General features: G+C 36.6%; 1 protein-coding gene across 1 annotated transcript in view; it reads left to right on the top strand.

Moving 5' to 3' along the window:
• Positions 1 to 23806, top strand: part of KIAA1468 (KIAA1468 ortholog) — a 71551-nt gene that overhangs the window by 45807 nt on the left and 1938 nt on the right. The window contains exons 17-28 of the mRNA XM_009587761.1: positions 682 to 838; positions 1402 to 1525; positions 2594 to 2642; positions 3033 to 3112; positions 3993 to 4099; positions 4687 to 4786; positions 7849 to 7931; positions 8871 to 8934; positions 10521 to 10659; positions 11589 to 11705; positions 12749 to 12837; positions 17594 to 17664. Coding sequence (XP_009586056.1) covers positions 682 to 838; positions 1402 to 1525; positions 2594 to 2642; positions 3033 to 3112; positions 3993 to 4099; positions 4687 to 4786; positions 7849 to 7931; positions 8871 to 8934; positions 10521 to 10659; positions 11589 to 11705; positions 12749 to 12837; positions 17594 to 17664 — 1180 coding nt within the window. The remainder of the gene's footprint in view (positions 1 to 681; positions 839 to 1401; positions 1526 to 2593; positions 2643 to 3032; positions 3113 to 3992; positions 4100 to 4686; positions 4787 to 7848; positions 7932 to 8870; positions 8935 to 10520; positions 10660 to 11588; positions 11706 to 12748; positions 12838 to 17593; positions 17665 to 23806) is intronic.

Below are 23806 nucleotides of genomic sequence, written 5' to 3'. Positions count from 1 at the left end.
GCGTCAAGCTTGCCCAGGTCTGTCTGGGTGGCATCCCGTCCCTGAGGCGTGTCAGCCGCACCACTCGGCTTCATGTTGTCTGCAAACTTGCTGAGGGTGCACTCGTTCCCACTATCCATGTCATTGATGAAGATATTAAACAGCACTGGTCCCAATGCAGACCCCTGCAGGACACGAGTTGTCACTGATCTCCATCTGGACGTTGAGCCATTGAGCACTACTCTGTGGATGCGACCATCAAGCCAATTCCTTATCCACTGAAAAGTGCACTCATCAAATCCATATTTCTCCAATTTAGAGAGAAGAATGTTGTGGGGGACTGTGTCAAAGGCTTTACAGAGGTCCAGATAGATGGTATCCGTAGATCTTCCCATGTCCACTGATGTAGTCACTCCATCATAGAAGGCCACTAGGTTGGTCAGGCAAGATTTGCCCTTGGTGAAGCCATGCTGGCGATGATAATTCCATAATCTCCCTGTACCGGCGTTTTCTCTTTTTAAGTGAGGGTTATGTAATCGCTTCAGAGATGGATTTAACTCACTGATTTTTAAAAAGCAATTTGATAACCATATACAGAGAGCACTAAAGAGTTTCAGACTTTCTTAGCTATCTTTACTGACATCACCTCCAAGGTATTTTCATCTTCTGTTGTTCATGATAGCTTTTTCTCTGCTATTACAGTCACTAGATTTCCCCGACCTGTATCACCTCTTCAGGATGTGGCCATCATCATTGGAAGCCGCGAACAATTAGCAGTGTTGTTGCAACTGTATGACTATCAGCTAGAACATGAGGGTACCACAGGCTGGGAGACTTTGCTATGGGTAGTCAATCAACTGTGAGTTAATTTGTATCTTATGATCCCTAATTTTAAAATGTGTCAAAATTAATAGTTCTTAAGCATGATTATGTTTAACAATTGCTAAGCATAAGAATTTTAAGTATGATTGTGTTTAAGAATTATTAAAGAGGAAAAAATTGATTTTTTCTTAGGCGTTTTAATTTTCATACTGAATTGACTTTGATCTTATTCAGAAAATATCAACTATCTAGCAGAATGTGTAGGTAACTACTTGCTCAAAAAAACCAGTTTCTTTCATCTTTGCACTAGTATAGTCAATTCTCTGTTGAAGTGAAGATTGTTGTATTCTGAATATCTCATGAAATACACTGTGCTGCAGTAACAGATGTTTGAGAATATAGGTCAGACTTTTCTAGCACTTAAACCCTTGCCTTCTTCAAGGGTCAGGAATTGTACAGAACATGTAGGTAATTTTATTATAACCATTAGTGCTGTACATATGTGTTTATTAATATAAACAGTAAATTTATACAGTATAACTGCAGAGAAACAAAAGGTGAGAGTAGTACTTAATATCCTTTTGTTTCCTGATTTTTTAGGCTACCACAGCTTATAGAAATAGTTGGCAAGATCAATGTAGCATCAACTGCTTGTGTCCATGAGTTCTCTAGATTTTTCTGGAGACTTTGTAGGACATTTGGGAAAATTTTTACAAACACTAAGGTAAGATACTACCTTAAATATTCTACAAAACAAGTACCTTGATAATATATATTCTCCATATTTACGGTGTGTCTGAATACCCACACTTGATGTGACCATTTATATTTGCATGTCACACTGATGCTTTTCCATAAGTACATTTAAACCTGCTATTTTTAAACCTCTGCATCCTTTTGATTTCTGTTTTTGACAATTTTGGAATGGCCTTCTCATCTTGCCCAACAAGGAGGGATTTTTTTTTAAACTGTATTCTTCATATTTTCTTTGTGAATGGCATAGAGAGTGGGAGAGATCATCCTAATTCTGGTGATTTAACAATTTTCTTTCTTCAGAACAGCATATTGTTCAGTGTTTGTGGCGTACATAAGTACTCCAGCATGTACTTGATTGGAAATTTAAAATTATGCTTTCCCTGCCCGAAATACTTTCTGTAGATGACATCTAAACATTTTTATCAAGGAAATATATCATTTTTCTCAATAAAATAACTTCTAAGTATAATTTTAAAATATTTTAAAGGGAAATTATAAAACACGAGAGGATTACCTAAAGTTAAAATTACGAAACAGGGTTAGCATTATGTGCTGCCTCCAAAGAGAAGATTAAAACCAGTCACTGGTCTTTGAAAGCCCCTTCTGTAAGTTATCTTTAGAACTCTTGCTTCTATAAAATTGTTCTGAGAGTGATTATCACGGCTATATTTTGGAAGAGAGCACTTCATGGACAGCAAAGACATAAAACTAAAACTTTTTTTTTTTTGATATATAGCTTGGTAAAACCATAAACCATAAAGCCCAACTAAGCATATTGCCAAGAGACTTCAACTTTTGGTATCAGGAGTGCTAAACACTGCTACCTCAGTGTGGGTACTCAATAGAAATTTTTACTCTCGTGTCATACTTTCAATTTTCGTAAAAGATGGCTGTGCTTTTTAAAGGCTTTTTTCTTTCTGTACCCTCAAAATGTCCTTTTTCGGTTAGTTGGATTTTTTAATTCTTAATTTTTTCCTAAGTTAATTGACACTGGTAACAGGTTTTCTTCTTATGGGATTCATTATCCTTTGTATAGGTAAAACCACAGTTCCAGGAAATCTTAAGACTGTCTGAGGAAAACATAGGTAAGTAGCTTTTTACTGCAACTGGAAAAAAACTGTCAGTCTCTTGTTCAAATAACATTTTCAGACTGCAGTTCTCAAATTTGTCATCTTTCTGAAATGTTGAAAATCTAATCTTAATCTGAATGGAACACTCTGAAGTTGTAGATTGTGTGTAAAGTACAAATAAAATCTCAAATCCAAATACCACTTGAGCATTATTTTAGCACGTGTGTGCATGTATATATGCATATATGTATATAAACTCTTCATGTACGTATAAAAAGGTGACTATATATAAAATACTTATGATACACACATATAAGTCTACCTTATATATATTAAAAATATATAGTATACATATTACACACACACACATATATAAAACCTAAATTCTTCACTGCGTTTCATTAGATTCCACGGCAGGTAATGGAGTGCTAACAAAAGCCACAGTTCCCATCTATGCAACAGGGGTCCTTACATGTTATATTCAGGTAGGTTTGTTTTTCTGTTTCTTTGCTAAATGTATAATAATATGTAAAATTTATTCTACCAAAAAACCCTTACTGTTTTCTTTGAAAACTTACAGTGCTCTTGTGCTTTGAAGAGAGGTAAATAAGTGGACAGCTGTATACACATTTAAAAGCAAAGTTCTGTAGGCATGTTGTCTACTAGATTTAGACAATAGTCATCAGTGTTAAAACCTGAATTCAGTAAAACTTAAAATGACATTTGGCATCTTCACCACTGCTAACTTTCAGACATTGACAGCTGCCATGTGCCTCTATCAAAGATATTAATGTTATTCCATAAATGGGTTCTTGGCCATTTAACTGTAACCCCTGCAAACACAATTTTGCAAAATTTATTGAAAAAGATAAGCAGGTAAATTGCCATTTTGGGCATAGTTGGAGTTTAAAATTTTAGTGTTACCTAGTACGAAAATAAGCACTCCATAAATAATACCACCTAATCCTCCAGTAACCAGCAGTTATGGACTGGCATATACGTAGCTTACAGGAAAAAATAAATACTTCATCAACTCACAGATGTTTAGTGGACTGTAAGCAATCACAAACTGTCAGGAGCAGTGAAAGTGTTTAAGTGCTCTTCTTAAAAGTTTCTTTAGTAAAACAATTTGGGTAATTTATGCATGAGTATGTGCTTAGTTGATGAAGTACAGAAATACAGTCTCTTCTTGTGTTTGCTTTGAAAGGTTCTTGTTCTTAAACCACATTTTTTAAGTTCATAAAAGATTGTTAAAGGCTAAATCTAGTTTGTTCTCATTCATAGTTTGTCTCTTTCATAGCTGTAGGTCATCACAACCGCAGCAACGCTTCTACTACATTCAACATTTGTGCACTCTTCTTTCAGGAAGAAGATCGCAAGCTGTTAGTTGGATTCTTGGAAGACGTAATGACCATGCTTTCACTATCTCATGCTCCTCTTGATAGTCTGAAAGCTTCCTTTGTGGAACTGGGGTAAAGAATATACCTTGGAGTTGACTAGATCTAAATACATTAGAAGTTTTCATTAAAAGCTGCTAATCTGGCTGTAATTTTAAAAACTGATGCTTCGAGTGAATAAAGGGTATACTTGCCTTTTTTCCTTGGTGTTTCACAAGATTTAAACTTTTAATTTCTGGATTTAAAATGTAGTGGTAAAAAAATGCTGAAGTAAAAAAGAAACACCAAAAACCCAACAAACAAACAAAGAAAAAACCACAAAAATCCATCATTGAGGAATAAAATGGAAATTAATTTTGTATTTTCAATGCTATTATGATGTGTTCTAGATACGTATTTGCATTCAGTTCAGTATCATAATTTACTGAAAATTATATTCTTAAAGTTTTTTTAAAAGAAAAAGAACTTCAAAATGCAACATATTTTCTAGACAGCAACATGTTTCATGTTCTTCAGAATGAGACAAATGTTATGTATCCTTCAGAAAGGATAAATGTTGGAGTTTTAGGTTTGTTGAGCAATGGATTCTTGAGCCTACGTTTTTTAAAGAACATACTTAGCGTTCGGGAGGTTTTTTTGATTGCCCAACTGTTTTCTTTTAGTGCAAACCCAGCTTATCATGAGCTGCTATTAACTGTCTTATGGTATGGAGTTGTCCATACTTCTGCTCTTGTTCGATGTACAGCTGCTAGAATGTTTGAGGTAAGTGTTATCCGAACTTTTTTACACCTTTTTAAAACTAGAGTTTATTTTTAAAAACAGTGATTCAGATAATCTTACTACATTCTTAAAAATTACAAATGGCTTAAATAAGTTGTGTACTGTGTGATGGAGCAGGAAGTTGTTGTGCAGTTGTTTCTGTATCTGTTCTCTGTTCAACAGCACATCTTTCATTAAGCAATTTGTCATTAGCCACTTGCAAGATGTTTCTGTAGTAACTGTGTATGTGTTCTTTGATCTGCTGACTTGATTGTGGCATTCTGATTATTGCATGCTGAAAAACACTTTCTGATTATGAAAATGCATTTCATTGCTAAACTGTGTTCATACCAGAATTAAATACGTTGTCAAATGTGTTTGCTTAGGTCTGTAGATAAACATAAACAAGCATCTCTCTGAATTTTAACATTTGCTTTTACTATTCAACACATCATCAGTAGCCTAATTCACAAGTCATTGGTTTTCAATACTTTTGTGTATGCACTGCACTTGCATTGTAATTCAAACTAGTTTCCATTGGTGCCAAATATGGTGGCAAAAGCATACATTTAACCAATTTTGTATTTTTTGTAAAACTTAATTAAATAATTTACGATTACTTTACTTGCCACATAGTGACAGCTTCATCTTTCCCTTAACATCTATAAATTTGTTCAGGGTAAAGAGTGTTACATTTAACTAATAAGTTTGCTTTTATTTCCACATCATGCCTTCGTTTCATCAAGTGTTAATTAAAAAAGGCATATACGAAAACTCTGGGACATGCTCCACTTGCTGAACAAAGAGATTACCTTTTTTTTTTTTGAAAGTTAGAAAGACACATTTCTAATTACACTATCACCGTCCATTTCTTTCTCTTTTTTTTTTTTTTTTTTTTGCGTTTCTTCCACATTTGACTCATTTTGGTTAGCTTTGCAGTGGACCTCTAGCTGAACCTGCCACCTTGCATCCATTTGCAAAAACAAATCTCAAGTCTGCCTTGGAAAAAAGAGCGCTTAACATAACCATTAGTGTTCTTTACTGCAATTCTGCAAGTCATTGCAGATAAAGCACTAAACAACTACTTTAAGACATATCCTGAGACTTCAGTTGAAAACATCCAACCTTGTCTTGGTGTTTGGTTTTTTTCCCCCTCCCCCCCTCCTCTCCCTTAAAAAAGGAGATGGCAATTTTTGGTTACCCTTAAAATATTTTTGAGTTGGTGTTTGTTTGTTTTCTTTCTTTTGTTTTAATCTAACAAGGATATTGCTTGTATTTTATACTCCTAATAATTAGCTTGCTTGGTTTTTTAATAAGCATTAGCCAAACATGTGAAAGACCTCAGTTACAACAGGCTGTTGTCTTGGTTGCAGTTTCTTTTCAAATTGAACTGCACCTTGATTATTTTTAGGCAGTCCTGCATGCCATTTGATTGCTTGTTTCCTAGTATACTTCAATTTTTACTAAAGCATAGGCAACTTTGTTGCAGACACTTTTTCTCACTTGAAAATAGTATCATATTGCCACATCCTTGATAGCCATAGCATACATAATTATACATGGCAATATGTAAAATTGGGAAGTCACCTGTGTAAAGAGGTGGTAACAATTGGTTTCACTTTTGGAAGATATCTTCATTCAAGGAATTTCTGACATCTCAGAGGCTGCTGAATGGCAAAGCCCAGCGATTAGATAATGAGATAAAGAGTATGTCACCTGCAGGACAGCTATATGAGAACTATAAAGATTCTGAGCAGCACAGTGGTCTGTGCAGCAGCACAGAGACTGCCATGATTTGGGCCTGCCAGACTGCGTTACCAAACCTTTCCAGTCTGTTAAGGATTGGAAGGACATAGAAGTGATTTGGAGCCATTCTACCCCTTCTCTCCTCTGGGGGCAGGAAGCTTTGCGCTGCCATTTTTAAGGTGTAGTATGCATAAGTAATGATCACACATTGATCTAGAGGAATCAAAACAGGATTTGCATTGTCTGTCTCGCCGTAACCTGACATGCTGCTACATGGCTTTGCCAATCCAGCTGTTTCTGTTGCTTCTGTGTTAATGTTTTCAGTCAGTAGTTTTCCATTTGAATGTTAATGCAAACAGATTTGATTGCTGCTGGTTTGAACATGAAGCACATAGTTGAATTACAAGCTTTGTTGGTCTGTTTAGGTTCAAGGGTAGGAACACTTCAGAATGACACTTGAATTATAAAGCATGTTTTATTTTCTGTAAGACAGAACGATGCTGTTTACCATGCTTTACTATAATTAGAATAAATTTCACTGTGATCTCAGCTTTTAACATTTGGGATGTATTGCAAGAAATACATCTCTTCCTTAGTTTGCAAAGAGACTTAGTGAAATACATTTCATGGATAATGCAAGGGTTCTCCATTTTCTCCCTGCATAGACCAGCAAGGGAAACTTGGGAAGTTTCACATACATACTGCTTGGATGGCGGTTAAATCTAAAATAGTCCTGAATGACTTTGAGGAAAGCTTAGTGGCATCTGGGAAGGTGCTGTTTGTCACACTGTAAAAGGTCTGAAAGGTACCACTCGGGATCATGCAGGAAAACTACACGCATTTGGCCTAGCTAAAGACATCTCTTTTGCATGTGACAGCCACCTACTATAACAAATACCATTCCATTGAGTTAGGAACAGCATTTAGATTAAACTGTCAAACTCCAATTTGCATCGCTTTAGTATTTAATTATACATCATTATATGTATAATACGTAATTATATTAGAATTTGAATTACAATACATAATTACTTGCTAAACTGTTGAGAGTTCAAGTTTTAAAATAGCTGAAAATAGAGAAAACATTATCATATTGTTGAATTTGTCAGGTTTGTGCCGATTGCCAGACCACTTCAGCTTTCTTCATGCCTTTGCATATATGAAGCACTAGTGTAGCAGTATTTGCTTAGCTTCTAATTTTGGTTTGCTTTTTGTGTTTTTTTCTTTCTCTCTCTTGGTTGTGCCGTTCTTCTTCCCATGATACTGTGCTCGCTCTTTCCGTGCATCACCTGTGATACCCCCCTGCTCCGACCATTCAGCTGTTGGTGAAGGGGGTACATGAAACTCTGGTAGCTCAGAGAGTTGTTCCTGCTCTCATTACTCTCTCCAGTGACCCTGAAATGTAAGTTTCCTGACTGTCTTATATACCTAGCATCCCTCTTAATACTTAGGAAGAAATAACCATCAGTTCTGTTTCTTATTCTAGCTGAACAAAAATTGAATTACAAATGTAACTTTTAAATGTAACTTTTAAATTACTTATTTGTAAATAAAAAAGTTTATTGCAACACCTAGAACTAAACTGGGTAAAACTGCTGAATAAAGTTTAAATAGAAAACTTAAATCAATGTCATTTAATTTTTATGGGTTTTTATATTTAATCATATTCTCAATTTTGAAATTTGCTTCCATAATTTCTAGCAGACAGCTGGATATTAATATGTTCTGTAATGCTATCAGCTTTACTACTGCAAAATTAAATATCATCTGCATTACTGATGTACAAAATAGTTTTAGCTGTATAATTTCTGATAGACAACCGTAGTACTTAATTTCCTGGACATTCTGATGTGATATTTCTTTCAAGCTAAGGAGGGATGCTTTGCTAATCTCACTAACAGGTTGTTACTAATAAATGCTACAGCATGAATAGAGTCTTAATTGTTTTAATGTCTTGTGTGGGTGACTAAACCAAGAAAAACCCCAAGAGTCTTACCTGCCTGTCCTCAGTCACAGCTAACCCAGTTCTTCAATTTTACCAAACCATTTTTTATTGCATGTTGACTGGTTTACAGCTGACTCTTCGAGGCATGAGTGAAGCCTTAGTTGACAAGCGGGTTGCTCCGGCCCTTGTTACCTTGTCCAGTGATCCTGAATTGTGAGTTTCAGATTGAGACCTTGAGTTAATCCTGTCTGTCTTTTTCCTGGTCTGCTTTTTTTGTTTTGTCATTGCTAGAAACTAATGTAACTTAAAGTACTAATTTTAAATTTTTGCTTTATTTTCAATTAATTTTATTCTTAATGTTTAATACCTCTTAAAGACTTTATTTTTCTGTTGTAGTTCAGTAAGGATTGCAACAATTCCTGCTTTTGGGACCATCATGGAAACTGTTACTCAGAGAGAGGTAAGACACCTGTTGTCAGGCTGTTGTTTTTGTAGCATAAGAAGTGGGTGATTTTTTGTAAATCCAGAAATCCAGTAATTTATTAATGAACTTGGAGGGAAAAAAAAAGGCGACTGAAATTATTTCTTCCTTTGTTATATCCTCTTCCAAAATGCAATGTTTCCAGTTTTTTGCAATGGTTTTTTTTTTTTTAAACAAACCAACCCTCTTTTAACTAATAAAAACATTTCCTTCTAAATATCAAACCAAATATAAACAAAGAAAAACAGATATGTAGAGGGGGAGGCCTGTGCTAGAAGATGGGAAATCCCATGCTCAAAATGTTTTTTAAAACATTCTCCAATACAGTTGAGAAATCCATTATTTCCAAATAAAATAGCTTTACTTTAAAATGCTAACCAAAAAGTCATGGTGGGATTCAGTTACCTCCACATAAATATATTGTACCTTTTTAGATGCTTTAGGATATCCTGCTTGGCTTCCAACTACTTTAGAAGGGCACACGTCTCTTGTAGTTCCTGTCATATCTGCTGGTTTAGCCTATGGTGTCCAAGATGGCATTAAAAGACATCATAGTGACATAACTGAAATAATCCTTGAGGATAATACAGATATGCAATTCCTCCTTACTTTTTAAATGATGAAACTTTGGTAATCAATCAGAATTCTGAAAAAGACACCCAGGATTCTGCTGCAAGCAGTAGAAATACTGTATTTTGTTTTATATAATAACTGTACAGTCAAATTTCTTCTTAAACTCCTTGCAGCTTTTTGCAGAGCTTGCATTCTTCCTGTAATTTCAACATATTCTAAAAGAATGTGTTTGAGGAAATGTGAGTAAGAAGTCAGTGATGACTCACAAGTACTTGGAAGATGGATAAGTTACAATTTTGTAGCTTGGAATGCATGCCTATAATCAATTTGGGAGGAATACTCTTTTGTTACCACACAAAAATTACGATATCCATTGCACTAATTATAATAAGCCTTAGAGTACAGAGGTAATATTGCCTTCCAAAATGTATCAGGAAATGTTATTTTTACAACTTTAAATACAAATTAAATACTTATGTCATCTTAGATATATTTGTATTTCCAGTTTCTCTAGCCTTTAGTTCAAGAAACCTTTTTAATTCCATTGATTTTATGATGCTAACTTTTGCATCTGTCCTCTGCAGAAATTGAGCATATGTAATTCAGATACATTACAAAAAAAATAACGTGAATTCAGTTCTAATTAAAGAGGAAAACTCCGAAGTTATTAATAGTAAGAGGGAAATTTTAATAGCAGGTAGAAAAATGTGAGTATCAAAACCAAGGAAACCTCAGGAGGAAAGACCGGCTATATGGAAGCACCTGTCTATAGTTAAAGATAGATCAGACTAAAACACTGTTAACAGTCTTTAAAATGTAGAGCTGCATCGAAGAGTTTGGGACATCCTGTCAGAAAAAAATGTAAATTAACAGAAGGTCCAAGGTTTATCATCTGAAATATGGAAGGTTATAGACATACTCTGGACTGACCATAACAGTTTCTAGCATCTTCATTCCTTTGTGTACTTTTTATTTCTCTGGAAATATTTAAGCTTCTGGAAAGAGTAAAAATGCAGCTGGCATCTTTCCTGGAGGACCCTCAGTATCAAGACCAACATTCTCTACATACAGAAATCATAAAAACATTTGGAAGAGTTGGACCTAATGCTGAGCCCAGATTTAGAGATGAATGTAAGTTGCATCAGTGGAAGATGCAGTCTTCCTCTTTCTGTCCCAAAGCTAATAATACGTTGGTTACGTTGATTTTTTTTTTTTTTTTGTCTCTTGTTTTCAGAGTTTGATATGTGCCAGTATTTAAGACTTTGCTAATATGATTTTCACTTTACCTAACTTTGGTGTGTATATAGAACACCAGCACATGCTGATGAATGATTTCAGAGCCGGAGGGAACTGTTCACTTTGCTGCAGAGCAAATTTGAAGTTGTCTTTTTTTGAATTACTTGACATGTAAAATGCCTTCCTCTCCCCCTCTTCCCCCATTGCTTCACCCCCTGCAAGCATATAAATTTCAAATATTCCACATATCTTGAATGTAAGTGCATCCCAGATTAACAAAACAGCTTTTTTCCATGGCCCTGAAATGTAAAGCACATAGAAGAGCAAAGTTGATTAAGACTGTTTTTAAGATACTTGTAAACAAAATGTGAGGAGCTATCGTGCCTCCCAACTGCATACATCTAGTTTAGCAGGCTAACTTCATTAGATAGGCTTCCTCTATAGTCAGTGAAGATTTCTCATGACGTGCATATCTCTGTCACTACCTTATCAGCTGTATTTATCAAATAGAAGCATATTTTAGACAGCTTTAGCAACAGGAGAGTAATAATGTTGCAAAATATTTTCTGTAAACTGTTACTATTTCAAAGGTATTCTGAGGTACCTTTTTATTTTAGGTGGTGTTACCACAGTGTTATTTCAAGTTTGAATTGATCAGTTAAATCCACAAGGGCAGTCCCATCAAAAGCCATTATTTGCAGTTCTTATTCTACACTGATGTGTGATGCTTCAGATGCCTGCGATTGCCACTTAGCAACTGTTTAATGCTAAGCAAGTCTACAGAAAGCAATTTCGAATACTTAGTCCAGTATTTACTTTTACAGTTGTTATTCCACACTTGCACAAGTTAGCCTTGGTCAACAACCAGCAGTCTGTGGATTCAAAGAGACTGGATATTGCTACCCACCTGTTTGAAGCCTACAGTGCTCTTTCCTGTTGTTGTATCCTTTTTTTAGGGGAAGTTTAGCTGTTAATTCTCTGTTGGGGGGAGAAGATTAATACTTGAGAAATAACTAATTTTGTCTTTGAATGTGTGATGTAAAACATGATCTGGTCAGCATAAAGAAGAGGTTTTCACAGAAGGTGGATGTGGTGGGTTGACCTTGGCTGAATGCCAGGTGCCCACCAAGCTGCTCTGTCACTCCCCTCCTCAGCAAGGTGGGGAGAGAAAATAAGATGGAAAAAAACTTGTGGGTCAAGATAAAGGCAGTTGAATAAAGCAAAAGCAAAGGCTGCGTGTGGAAGCAAAAGAAAACAAAAGGTTTATTCTCTACTTCCTATCAGCAGGCGATGTCCAGCCACTTCCCAGGAAGTAGGGCTTCAATATGCGTAGCAGTTGCTCTGGAAGACAAACGTCGTAATAACAAATGCCACCCCCCTCCCCCCCCGCCTCCTTTTCTTAGCTTTTATTGCTGAGCAGATGTCATATGGTATGGAATATCCCTTTGGTCAGTTTGGGTCAGCTGTCCTGGCTATGTCCCCTCCCAAGATCTTGCCCATCCCCAGCCTACTGGTGAGGCGGGAATGTTGGAGAGACAGCCTGGGTGTTGTGCCAGCACTGCTTAGCAGAAGCCAAAACACGGGTGTGTTATCAATGCCTTTCTAGCTACCAATACAAAGCACAGCACTACAAGGGTTGCTATGGGGAAAATTAACTCCATCTCAGCCAGACCCAATACAGTGGAAATGATAGATACTTTAAAAAAATAAAAAGCTACAAAAACAATGCCCTTGGTCTTAACCAGTAAATTAAGAAAAAATATTAAAGGAATAGTATGGATGTATGAAATATATGAAGTTAAATATGTTTCAGAACTGTTTTCTTTTTTATTAGTCATGAAGTGCCAAATGCTGTTATGTTTTCTTGGGTTTTGCTGCTTTAGCTTGTCCCTGTGTTCAGTAGAATAACATTATCAGAAGACAGAAAAAAATTGTATCGTTTCAGAAGACAATCCTTATAATACCTTAACAACCTGGTTTTTAGTTATTTCAGAGGATTTAATGGTCAATCACTTTTTACCAGGACTTAAGTGTTTACGAACTGACATGGAACATCTGTCGCCAGAACATGAGGTGAGCAGCTATGTTTGCTGAGTATGAGATGCAGGTGGCAGCAAAAGTTCAAATGTAATGGTATTTAAAACTGAAAGTTAAGGAGAGCTACTCATAAGTGGTATCAAAACATAGCATTGAGGGTTTTTCTGATAAGGAATAGGTCGCATGATTTGAAAAACAGTAAAATCTTTTAAAATGTATTTCTAAGCCGAGGACCTCTGCAGAGAAATATTCAACTGTCAGAAATACATGTTGAAACACAGATCCTTGTAGACTGAAGAAAAAGGAAATGGCTATCTGTTTTTTCATCAAAACAAGGATACACTAAAATCAATGGCCACAGTATATCCAAGGAAATGCAGACGAAAATTGGTGGAGTGCAGGAGAGAAATGATAGGCAAGGATGAGGAAAGTATAGTCCTGAAATACATGGGATGCGCTTCGTATCTGGAGTACTGTGTCCAGTTCTGGGCTCCCCAGTACAGAAGCATGGACCTACTGGAGAGAGTCCAGCAAAGGGCCACGAAGATGATGAAGGGACTGGAGCATCTCTCACAGGAGGAGAGGCTGAGAGAGCTGGGACTGTTCAGCCTGGAGAAAAGAAGGCTCAGGGGGGATCTTACCAGTGTATATAAATACCTGAAGGGAGGGTGCAAAGAGGATGAAGCCAGGCTTTTCTCAGTGGTGCCCAGTGACAGGACCAGAGGCAGTGGGCACAAACTGAAACACAGGGGGATCCCTCTGAACATCAGGAAACACGTTTTTCCTGTGAGGGTGACCAAGCACTGGCACAGGTTGCCAGAGGGGTGGTGGAATCTCCATCCTGGGAGATATTCAGAAGCCATCTGGACATGGTCCTGGGCAACTGGCTGTAGGTAGCCCTGCTTGAGCAGGGGGTTGGACCAGACGACCTCCAGAAGCCTCTGCTGACCTCAACCATTCTGTGATTCTGTGAATTGTAAAAAGCAAATTATAATAAGCAGACAGGACAACATGGGAACTAAGAAGATCTTCTCTGGTAGAAGGAGCTTACAGAAAGTAGCAAAAGAGAAGAGTTAGCGGGAGAGGCTGACTTGAGAAACTTAAAATCTTGGCCATATGTCTATGCACTTTTTTGTAAATACTTGAAGAGGATGAACATTAACAGAGGTTGAAACACATAGATATTAAGTCAGTAGCTGAAAATGAGAGATGTAGTTTAGTTGCATGTTGGGAAAATCTTGACAGTACGAACATTTCAAGAGATGGAGGAAAAGATTTAATCAAAATGTACAAAGGAACATCTTTCTGGTTTTTGAAGGTTAATACTGCACTTCCATGGATTATTTTGTACTTGAGAAAAGTAATTACTTTTCCTTATGTTTGCAGAAATGACTTAATTGAGACAACTGTATCCTTCTAGCAGTTCTAAGTTCTTACATTTGGTAACACAGTCCCTTCTTCCAGTTATATTTTCAGTCTAATAGCCTATAGTCTCATTCTTTTATTTTCTGTATATTACTATATTATTTTATAAATTTACAATATGTGTAACTGAGGGTGAATTAAATTGAGGAACTTTCAGACCTAAAAGGAAAGAATCTGACTTCAGAGGGCTGTGTCAGTAGTGACCTGAGCATCAGTCAAAGGCAACAGAATTGCACTTCCTTACCACAAGTAGCACTGGAGGAGATCTGGCATTGATGATACTCTGTGTTCAGAGTGAGCTGGGAAATGTATTGTCTTTTGGGAAGTCTAAGAATATATCTGAAAGCTGCAGTAGGCAGAAGTTGAATTTAGTTTAATTTTCTTTGTTCTGTCATATTCACTAACGGGATAACTGATACAAATACTAATACTTCATTTTTGTATAGTAGTTAGTGCAACTTCTAAGGTTTAAGGGCATAGTCGGTTCAAAAGATGCCCTGAATTAGAACAGAAGAGCTTATTTGATTGAGTTTGAGTCTTGTAGCCAGAGAAGGAACTGAGGGCTTAAATAGGATTAAAAATAAATAAATAAGGACAGCTCTCAATCCTCCTTTACCACATTCTGCATCACTGTGATTAATTGGCTTCAGGCATAATGCCAAGTGCTTTATTTTTTTAGCCAGAGAGAAACATAAATTTAAAAATATTTACTCCTGCTCCAGTGGGTTAGAAAACTCACTACAGCTTTTACTGTAGAAATGGAAATCTGGTGCTTAATCAGCTCATTGCTACAACAGGATGTTTGTAGGCACCATGATAGAAACCTGTGAGGCCCAGTTAGTTCTAGTGTCTGTCTTTCAAGCCTTCTGTCTTAAAATTATGTTTTCTAAAGTAAATGTGATTTACTGTTTCAAATAGTTAGACATTTGCATAAACAGAATTAACTCTTTTCTCATTATTTTGGTCACTGTGGTGTTATTCACAATTCATATGGCATCTCAGTTACAAAAACACATTTTCTCATTCACAGAGCCTTAGCTCTTGTGACTCTAACATCAGTACACAGTTTATGCTCATCTTGGAAATGTAACATTTGTGGAATTGGCTTGTGATCCTGTCAGGCAGCATTTACCACTTATCCCTCATATTTGCTTTCCTTTCATTCATATAAACAAAAGTGCAAGCTGGGCATTTAAGCCAGACCCTCTCATCTTTAAAAGAAACGTTTCACCTTGTGCAGACATTTCAGATACTTTGCCAGCATCTCTAATTCCGTGTCAAGTCCCTTCTTCACCCTTCTTCATTTGCCTTCTATTTCTTTTCAAAATAATTGGATTTTGAGTTGCACGACAGTGAGATATAATCAGTGCTTGATAAAAATATTTAGTCCATCTGCAGTATTGTTTATAATAATTAAGCACATTGTCTCTTAAATGTCTCTATATTTAGAGTTACATCTCTAAAATACCTCTCTTAGAGGAGGTCTAAATGATTTCATAGTCAGTCCTATGACCAAACAAAGAGAACCCAAGGGAATAGGTATGAGCAGTATGTGCAATATCATCATGTAAAATTGCCATATGACACTGTATTTATACCTTTCCTCTGTTTCACCCTGAACTTTAAGACAAATTAATTTGGGGAAGAGGGAAGAATTGCTCCACTTCATCCAAGAATTATGCAACCTTCCCAGAAGGAGCTGTGCAATGGATGGGGGCTCCATCCTGGTATTCAAATGATTCTGGGTCCTTGCTGAATTATTCTCCCCCTTGATCAAGACTTCATATTGTTGGTATTTGGAACATCTAGATTCAGATAGATGTACAAAAATGTAGAAGTACTCCAATGCACAGGTAGAAATGCTAAGTAACAAAAATTATGGCCACTGTGCTTCAAAATTTCAGTTTTCTTTTGATACAGAAAGAAAAGCTTGCTTCTTCACTGGAATTCTGAATGCATTTCTCTTGTACCTCTGTACTCTTCAGTTTAAGTACTTGCATAATATTTTATGTAAGTGAAGGACAGCAAATTTAGCAGTAAGAGTTGTAGTCCTGTTAGACTCGTATGGAGGTTTGAATGCTGCTTTCTGAAACATTCAAGGGTATATAACACCTGCTACCCAAACTGTTTGAAATGTTGAAGTAATACTTTTAGAGAAATAGAGTGAACAGTGGCACAGATCTGCAGACCAGGCCACATCTTATCAGTGTAATAAATGGTTTCAAAGGATATTTTGTGCTGCAGCTGTCTAATAGGGATTTGACAGAAACCAGCTTTTTTTATCTATATAGATAATTTTAAAAATAGTTATCACTTCATAGTAACCATTAGTGACTGATCTGTATTTTAGAGATTGAAATTAGGTTTTTTCCTTTATTCAGGTTTTGGTAAGACACTACTAATTTTAGTTGCTTGTAGCTTTGAGATTTTAAGTTTAGTGTCTCAGAGAAAGTGCTTAGCTTTCTCCTGAGCTGTGAGCAGAGAAAATTTCCATTTATGCAGTGGTATGTGTGTGTGTGTGTATATATATATGTTCATAGTTTCACACTCTGCATTGCAACTGTTTTGCTTAAGTGTTTCAAATGCTTTTGTGTTAATGTGTTAAAACAGCACTGTTGTGGGCAGGCAGGGAGTTACATACCTGTCCAATGAATTGTATGATTTCTTTTAAAGCCTGCTATTGGGAAACATTCCTTTATTTTTGGCATGCTGGAGAAATGTAAAATGCCAGTGTGGGGGTGTTTTTAGTCTTAAATATTCTACAGAAACCTTTAACGCTGCAGTTGCTTAAGCAAAGAAAAAAAGCCTTGATTCATAGAAACTCTGGAAGACACCAGTGAAATAATACGAAGTTCGCTTTAGCACTTCCTTTCCATTAAGATGTTGTCTCAGGATGCCATCGCACCTTTTTCTTTTCTTTCCTTGCTTTTTCTTTCCTGTATAATGTTGGTAAAGATATGAATTTTAAAAGATTCTTGAAAACTCTCTAAAGGAAAATAAAGGGAAGATGAATGTATGTCAAAGTTAATTGCTAATAAATAAAAGTATTGTTTGAAAAAAGGAAGATAAGGAGGTGTGTCACAACAGTGAGTTTGCTTTTAAGAAGCTAGGGGGGAAGCAGGAGGGTGTCTTGAACTCCTGTAACTATTTCAAAAACATTTTCTTCCTTAAAGTATTTTGAATGGTTTTGTTGTTTCTAGCCACAAGGCATTATCAGATAGCTGGAATTTAAATGCACTTGAAAAACAATAGAGAAACTTTTTAAACAGTTCTGCTAATGTCAGAATTAGTTGCAGAGTAAACTTCATACAAAGTGTTAATGCAAAAGAAAATATGTCATGTATATCTCTTTCCTTATGTGTCTTAGGTTATTTTAAGCTCTATGATAAAAGAGTGTGAACAGAAAGTGGAAAACAAGACCGTCCAAGAACCGCAGGGGTAAGACTTCCACTTCTCTTTTTTCTGTGCCTCCAGATTAACGTTCTGCGGAGTCTATTCCATAATGGTGTCCAAGACTTGTGACCAGAAACGCCGCGCTGGCATATTCTGTATTTGAAAGCAGATTTTAGGAACTTTATCTTTAATTCAGTTTGTGGTTGTTTCTGTCTGCAGTATAGAACGCGGGAAAACACACTTTTATTTGTATTATAGCGATGATGTTCTTGTTTTCCCATGTTACTTTCTTCTTAATTTTTTATCCATTTAAAGCAGTAATTCAATTTCTGTCCTGAATCTGAGAAAGCAGGGAGTGCTTGGCCTAAGTGCTCAGAGCAACACATGTGGCACGCACCTTGCAACCCTCTTTCGTGGGGGTGGCCTGCAGGCTTACGGAATTGTTCTGGTCGTGGTAATGACCTGCTCCAGGCTGCTGTCTTTGCTTGCATGGGACTAGTGCACACGAGAACAGTTTCTCCAGCGTATAAACTGGCCTAACTGTGTGAATACGCTGTTTAGTAAATACGTTGGCTTTGGGAAAATGCCACTTATGTTGCACTTCAGTAAAATACCCATTCTACAAATGCCCAGTAAACCCAGCTCTCCAGTGAGGCATCAGACACATGGTGTATATGCATCAATTCGCCTCATGTGGTAGAGGTGGTACCATATGTGTGTGTCTCTCTCCTGATAACAAAAGAAGCTAACAGATCCACAAATTTGGAAAGCTAAGCATCATTATGATGAGGTGTATGTGTTCTTTTGCCTGCTTGTTGCCTGGAATGGCATACCAGCAGGTAATTTCTCATGGATTATTATAAATCCTCAGCAGTGTTGCCAGGAAGCATTTGAGAAGAAACAGTAGGTATCTGAAAATGAAAATCTGTCCTCGGTCCTGATACCTTGCCATGGGAATCAAGACAATTACTGAAACTTGTTTATGTCATGCTTCCATATTTGTAACAAATTGATAGACTTTACTTCTTGAAAGAGCTGAGGCAAAATCCTGGAAGCAACCGGTACTTTGAGAATAACTGAAATAGGAAAGGTGTACAAGAATTGAACAGAAGAGACATGCTGTGGAAAAAGACTCAGTCTCTCATGCACTAAACAAAATCTCTCAGGCTTTACTAGTGGTAATTAGCCTGTTTACTGGTGTAGTTGATAATGAATGGAGTGTAGTAAGAACTGAATCCATTTGAGACATGAGCATCAGGTCAACTCTTAAAGGTGTACTAGAAATGAACTTTAGACTTTAGAAGTGAAATAATTTTAAGACTAAAAATGTCCAGGTTCTACGACAAATCACAATTCGTAGTGTGGTATATCTGTTCTAATAAGGTAGTTGGTTCTGTCTAGTCATATAGAAGTCCTGTCTAAGGGAGAAGAAATACAAAACGTTTAAGATCTGAAGAATGCACTGTCGGTCACCTTCTTTCCTCTTTCCTGTTCATGTGGCAATATTATGAAGTAGGGAGTGTACTGACTAAGTGTATTCCAGTTGACTGGCTATTTTCATGATGAAATAGGTATTTCTTTGCCATATTAGTTATTCACAGAATAAGAACAGGTTTATTTGACTTAATCACTCACAGGCATATTCCTTGCTTGCAACATAAATAGCCAGTCAGTCAGAACCAAAAATTCATTAATTCGTGCTGCTGTTTTTTCCCAGGGCTTCACTATGTTACTTCCTCAAGCTTTTTTCTTTTCCCCTTATCCTTTCTGCCTTCTCTTAAATGGAGCTATCTGGCATACATACCTGTGTGTCCCCCCAGTAGCCATACTCTGAATGCCCATCCCCTTCCTGTATCCTTCAGCAGCCGTGTATTTGCTTTTTATTTTTAAAGAATGGTGAATGCTTAGCTTGCCTTCAGCTATATTAAAGTTTGGCATTTAAGCCAGCTATTTCCTCAGAAAATAACCTACCAATAATGATTCTTGGCAAGATAGAAACTTGCTAGTTGCCCCATTAGACCCATCCTACTTTTTGCAAGTAAGCATTAGTTTTATCAAGGCCTTCCCTGTACTATGTACCTTACGTAGTAAATACCCAATAGGTAATTGTGATAAGGCAGAATTAACAGCCAGACTCTTTGCAGATCTGATGCTAAGCAATTGCTGTAGACTCTCACCAACCAACCTGTGCAGGGACATCCCTCCACATAAGCAATGACTTAATATTTTGACTAACAAGTTGATTCATTAGAATCAGTTGCATACATGGGCATCTATTACTTTGCAAATATTTCCCCTGCCTGCGTTTTATGGACTCTTTTTTTTTTTTCAATCTACAGACTAACCGATATTCTTTTTTCATTTTCATTTTAATTCTTTGTGCAATAAAAAGCCACCCACCTCAGACTTTGACTGTAAGGACTGTAAAGAAAAGAATAAAAGCAAAGTATGTATCTAAATATAAAAGATAATACATATTTGCCTGATAAACTTTTTTTTTTGAAGGAAATTAATTTATCACTTCTTGAGCAACTCCTTGACAGCCTTTTAGGGGAGATCATTAGAAAATATTAAATTGATTCCTTCTCAGGCAAACGTATTCTGAAAGAAATTTTTTTTCTCTCCCAGAATGCAGCAAATGTACGCTGTATCAAACTGGTCTCTTTAAAGAACACCATTAACCTTAATCTGAAGGTTTTTTTATTATCCTACCTGCATTAACTGAACTGTGAAACCTAGGGTTATGAAACAAAATTCCTTGGCTGAGCTCTTCCTAATTCTCAAGTGGTGCTCTTCAGCTGGGCAGGATTTTTAATTTTTTTTAAATGTGTACTTTTGCCTCTAAATATTTTAACCTATTTAGTTCATCAAAGCTGTTCTCTGCATGGCTAGAGTTTCAGTGATCGACTTTTATTCCATGTAGGGTTTAGACTTACCTTGCTTTAGCTTATATCAGTGCAGACATGTTAACCTAAATGTAAGAGGTCCGTATTACTTAAAATCCCTCTTATGAAAATATTTTGAAGTCACAGTTAGTCCTATTAAGCCATTGCAGAAAGAGATAAATGCAAACATGATACAACATCCACTGTATTTTCTTTTAGAATGCAGAAAACTGCTGAAAACTGTAAGGTTTGAAAAGGATAAGTCTTTGCAATGTGTTGCTTCATTCTTTAATTAGCCTTCCTCTTTCTTACTCAAAATCAGGCTATGGTTACAATTTTTTGCTGTACAAAATTAACACGAAATATTTTACCACTGAAGAAATGACCTTTTCGTATACATGAATATCTCCTTTTTCTTGCTAAGCCCTTGCCAATTTCAGTTCCTAATTTCAGCGTTAAATATATATTTGATGAAGGATTTAAATGCAACTAGGAGATAAATTGCTGATTTTTGTTAACAACATGAGAATGCATGCACAAAAATAAAACTGGATGTAAAAGCAATCATAAGATGCTGTTGGTTACCTTGTCTTTCTTTTGTTAGAAAAGGTTGGTCAAATAATATGGGGTCACAGAAATAGTTTTTTAAAAAAAAGACTAAACTTTGTCCTTTTAAATATTAGATAACCACTTTTGTTAAACATTGTCTTTAGCAATTAACAAGGTATTTCAATCCTGGGTAACAGCTTATCTTACAAACTGATTTTTATAAAATGTCCAGCATGAATGTTTGTTTTGGCCTAAAGCTTCCCCGTAAAACAGGCAGAACTCTGTGTAGCCTGTAATTCATCTAGATACTGGTCAAAAATTTGATGTTTACACATTATTTTTGTTTGCGGGTTTGTTTGCTGGTGCTTTTTTTTTTTTTTAAATAATGAGTAAATGCAAGGACTTTTCTATAGGACTACTTGTTTCAAACAAGATATGTTATTGCCTTGTTGGTTTCTCTGATTATTTTTTTAAAGACATGAGATTCAAATTATTTAATTTCATATTGCTTTTATTAGTATGTTTAACTGTTTAATTTGTATAATAATAGAAGTATTTTGGGGGCATATTTAAACTTTTAAGTACGTTGTGGTTTAACGCCAGCCAGCAACTAAGCACCACACAGCCACTCGCTCACTCCCCTCCAGTGGGATGGGGGAGAGAATCAGAAGGGTAAAAGTGAGAAAACTCATGGGTTGAGATAAAGACAGTTTAACAGGTAAAGCAAAAGCCGCGCACGCAAGCAAAGCAAAACAAGGAATTCATTCACTACTTCCTATCGGCAGGCAGGTGTTCAGCCATCTCCAGGAAAGCAGGGCTCCATCACGCGTAACAGTTACTTGGGAAGACAAACGCCATCACTCCGAATGTCCCCCCCTTTCTTCTTCCCCCAGCTTTATATGCTGAGTATGACATCATATGGTATGGAATACCCCATTGGCCAGTTTGGGGCAGCTGTCCTGGCTACACTCCCTCCCAGCTTCTTGTGCACCTGGCAGAGCATGGGAAGCTGAAAAGTCCTTGACTATGTAAGCACTACTTAGCAACAACTAAAACATCAGCGTGTTATCAACATTATTCTCATCCTAAATCCAAAACACAGCACTATACCAGCTACTGGGAAGAAAATCAACTCTATCCCAACTGAAACCAGGACAAAGTATGTTAAGTGTTGTGGATTATCTTTCTATTTATAGTAACATAATATTAGAAAACATGAACTTCTAGTCACTCCAGCTCTTAATTTTTAATTTTTGACATCAGATGGTTGATATCCCCCAAAACTGTTTTGAAAGTCAAGTGAACATTTCCTGGTTTTCTGCAAACTTGTTTGGGATCATTAGAATAATGACAGCACCGTTTGCTTAAAACTACATGTTTGTCACCAGTTGCTAGGCTTTCTTTTCTGAAGTGAGCATTTTTATTTTCTTAATCTTGCTAATGCTTGGAATATACTATATTTCCCAAATCCTTTTCCCTAGTTACGCACAACTCTAGGATACATCATAGGCTGGGATAGCTTCTTCTTGTTAACCAGCTGATAGCGAGTATAAACTGTTAGTTACATAATTTATATGCCCTTGATTTACCATGAAATCAAGGGAAATTGCATAAGAAATCCATCTTACGGTAGTAGTAACTTACCTGCTAAGTTTTATCAACTGAAAATTTTGATTCCCTAGTTGACTGTAGATGTTTAATCAAACCAAAGATGTCTGGCTATGTGATTGTGCCTGAAAGAGATATTTCACTTAAGTTTATAAATCACCAGTTGCTAGGCTTTCTTTGTTATTATTATGATACAATTAATTAACAATTAGTTGTTATGATACAATTAAGCAATTTGTAAATCCACAGTACAGCTTTAGTGAGAAGCTTCCCTTTTGTTTTTTCAAGTACTCTGTTAAAAATAACCAGAATTCGTTACTGCTAAGCACCTTTCTTTGTGGTATGAAATGGGAAAAAATAGTTAATGCATCCCTGATACTTTTGAAGAAGTAATTCAAATTCCGTTGAAGCAATTTGGAGTTAACTTTAACTTGACCTGCCTTGATGCAAAAGTATCTGACAGAACTTTTTATAACCTTGCAGACTGAAAAGTCAGTTCCTAGAAGCTGGCCTGTGCCAGTAAGACAGATCTTGTGTTCCTAGGTATAATTTTGAAATGCAGAGTCCCCGCTGAGCTGGCAAGGGAAAATTTCACTAGTAATGTTTTGTAAAATTGGCGCTGTCTAATGTTGAAAAATATGTTTGCCATTTTAACTACAAATATAGGAAGTATGGAATATTTATTAATATTCCTGCTATCATACATTTGCCTTAGAATCATAGAATCCTAAAATCATTAAGGTTGTAAAAGACCTCTAAGATCATCGAGTCCAACCATCAACCCAACACCACCATGCCCACTAAACCATGTCCCTAAGCACCTCATCTACACGTCTTTTAAATACCTCCAGGGATGGTGACCCAACCACTTCCCTGGGCAGCCTGTTCCAAGGCCTGACCACTCTTTCAGTGAAGAAATTTTTCCTAATATCCAATCTAAACCTCCCCTGGTGCAACTTGAGGCCATTTCCTCCCGTCCTATCGCTAGTTACTTGGCAGAAGAGACCAACCCCCACCTCGCTACAACCTCCTTTCAGGTAGTTGTAAAGCGCGATGAGGTCTCCCCTCAGCCTCCTCTTCTCCAGGCTAAACAGCCCCAGTTCCCTCAGCCGCTCCTCATAAGACTTGTGCTCCATTCACCAGCT

Source organism: Fulmarus glacialis, unplaced genomic scaffold, assembly GCF_000690835.1.
Source record: "Fulmarus glacialis isolate BGI_N327 unplaced genomic scaffold, ASM69083v1 scaffold351, whole genome shotgun sequence".
NCBI lineage: Eukaryota > Metazoa > Chordata > Aves > Procellariiformes > Procellariidae > Fulmarus > Fulmarus glacialis.
This window is presented reverse-complemented; position numbering and strand designations above follow the sequence as displayed.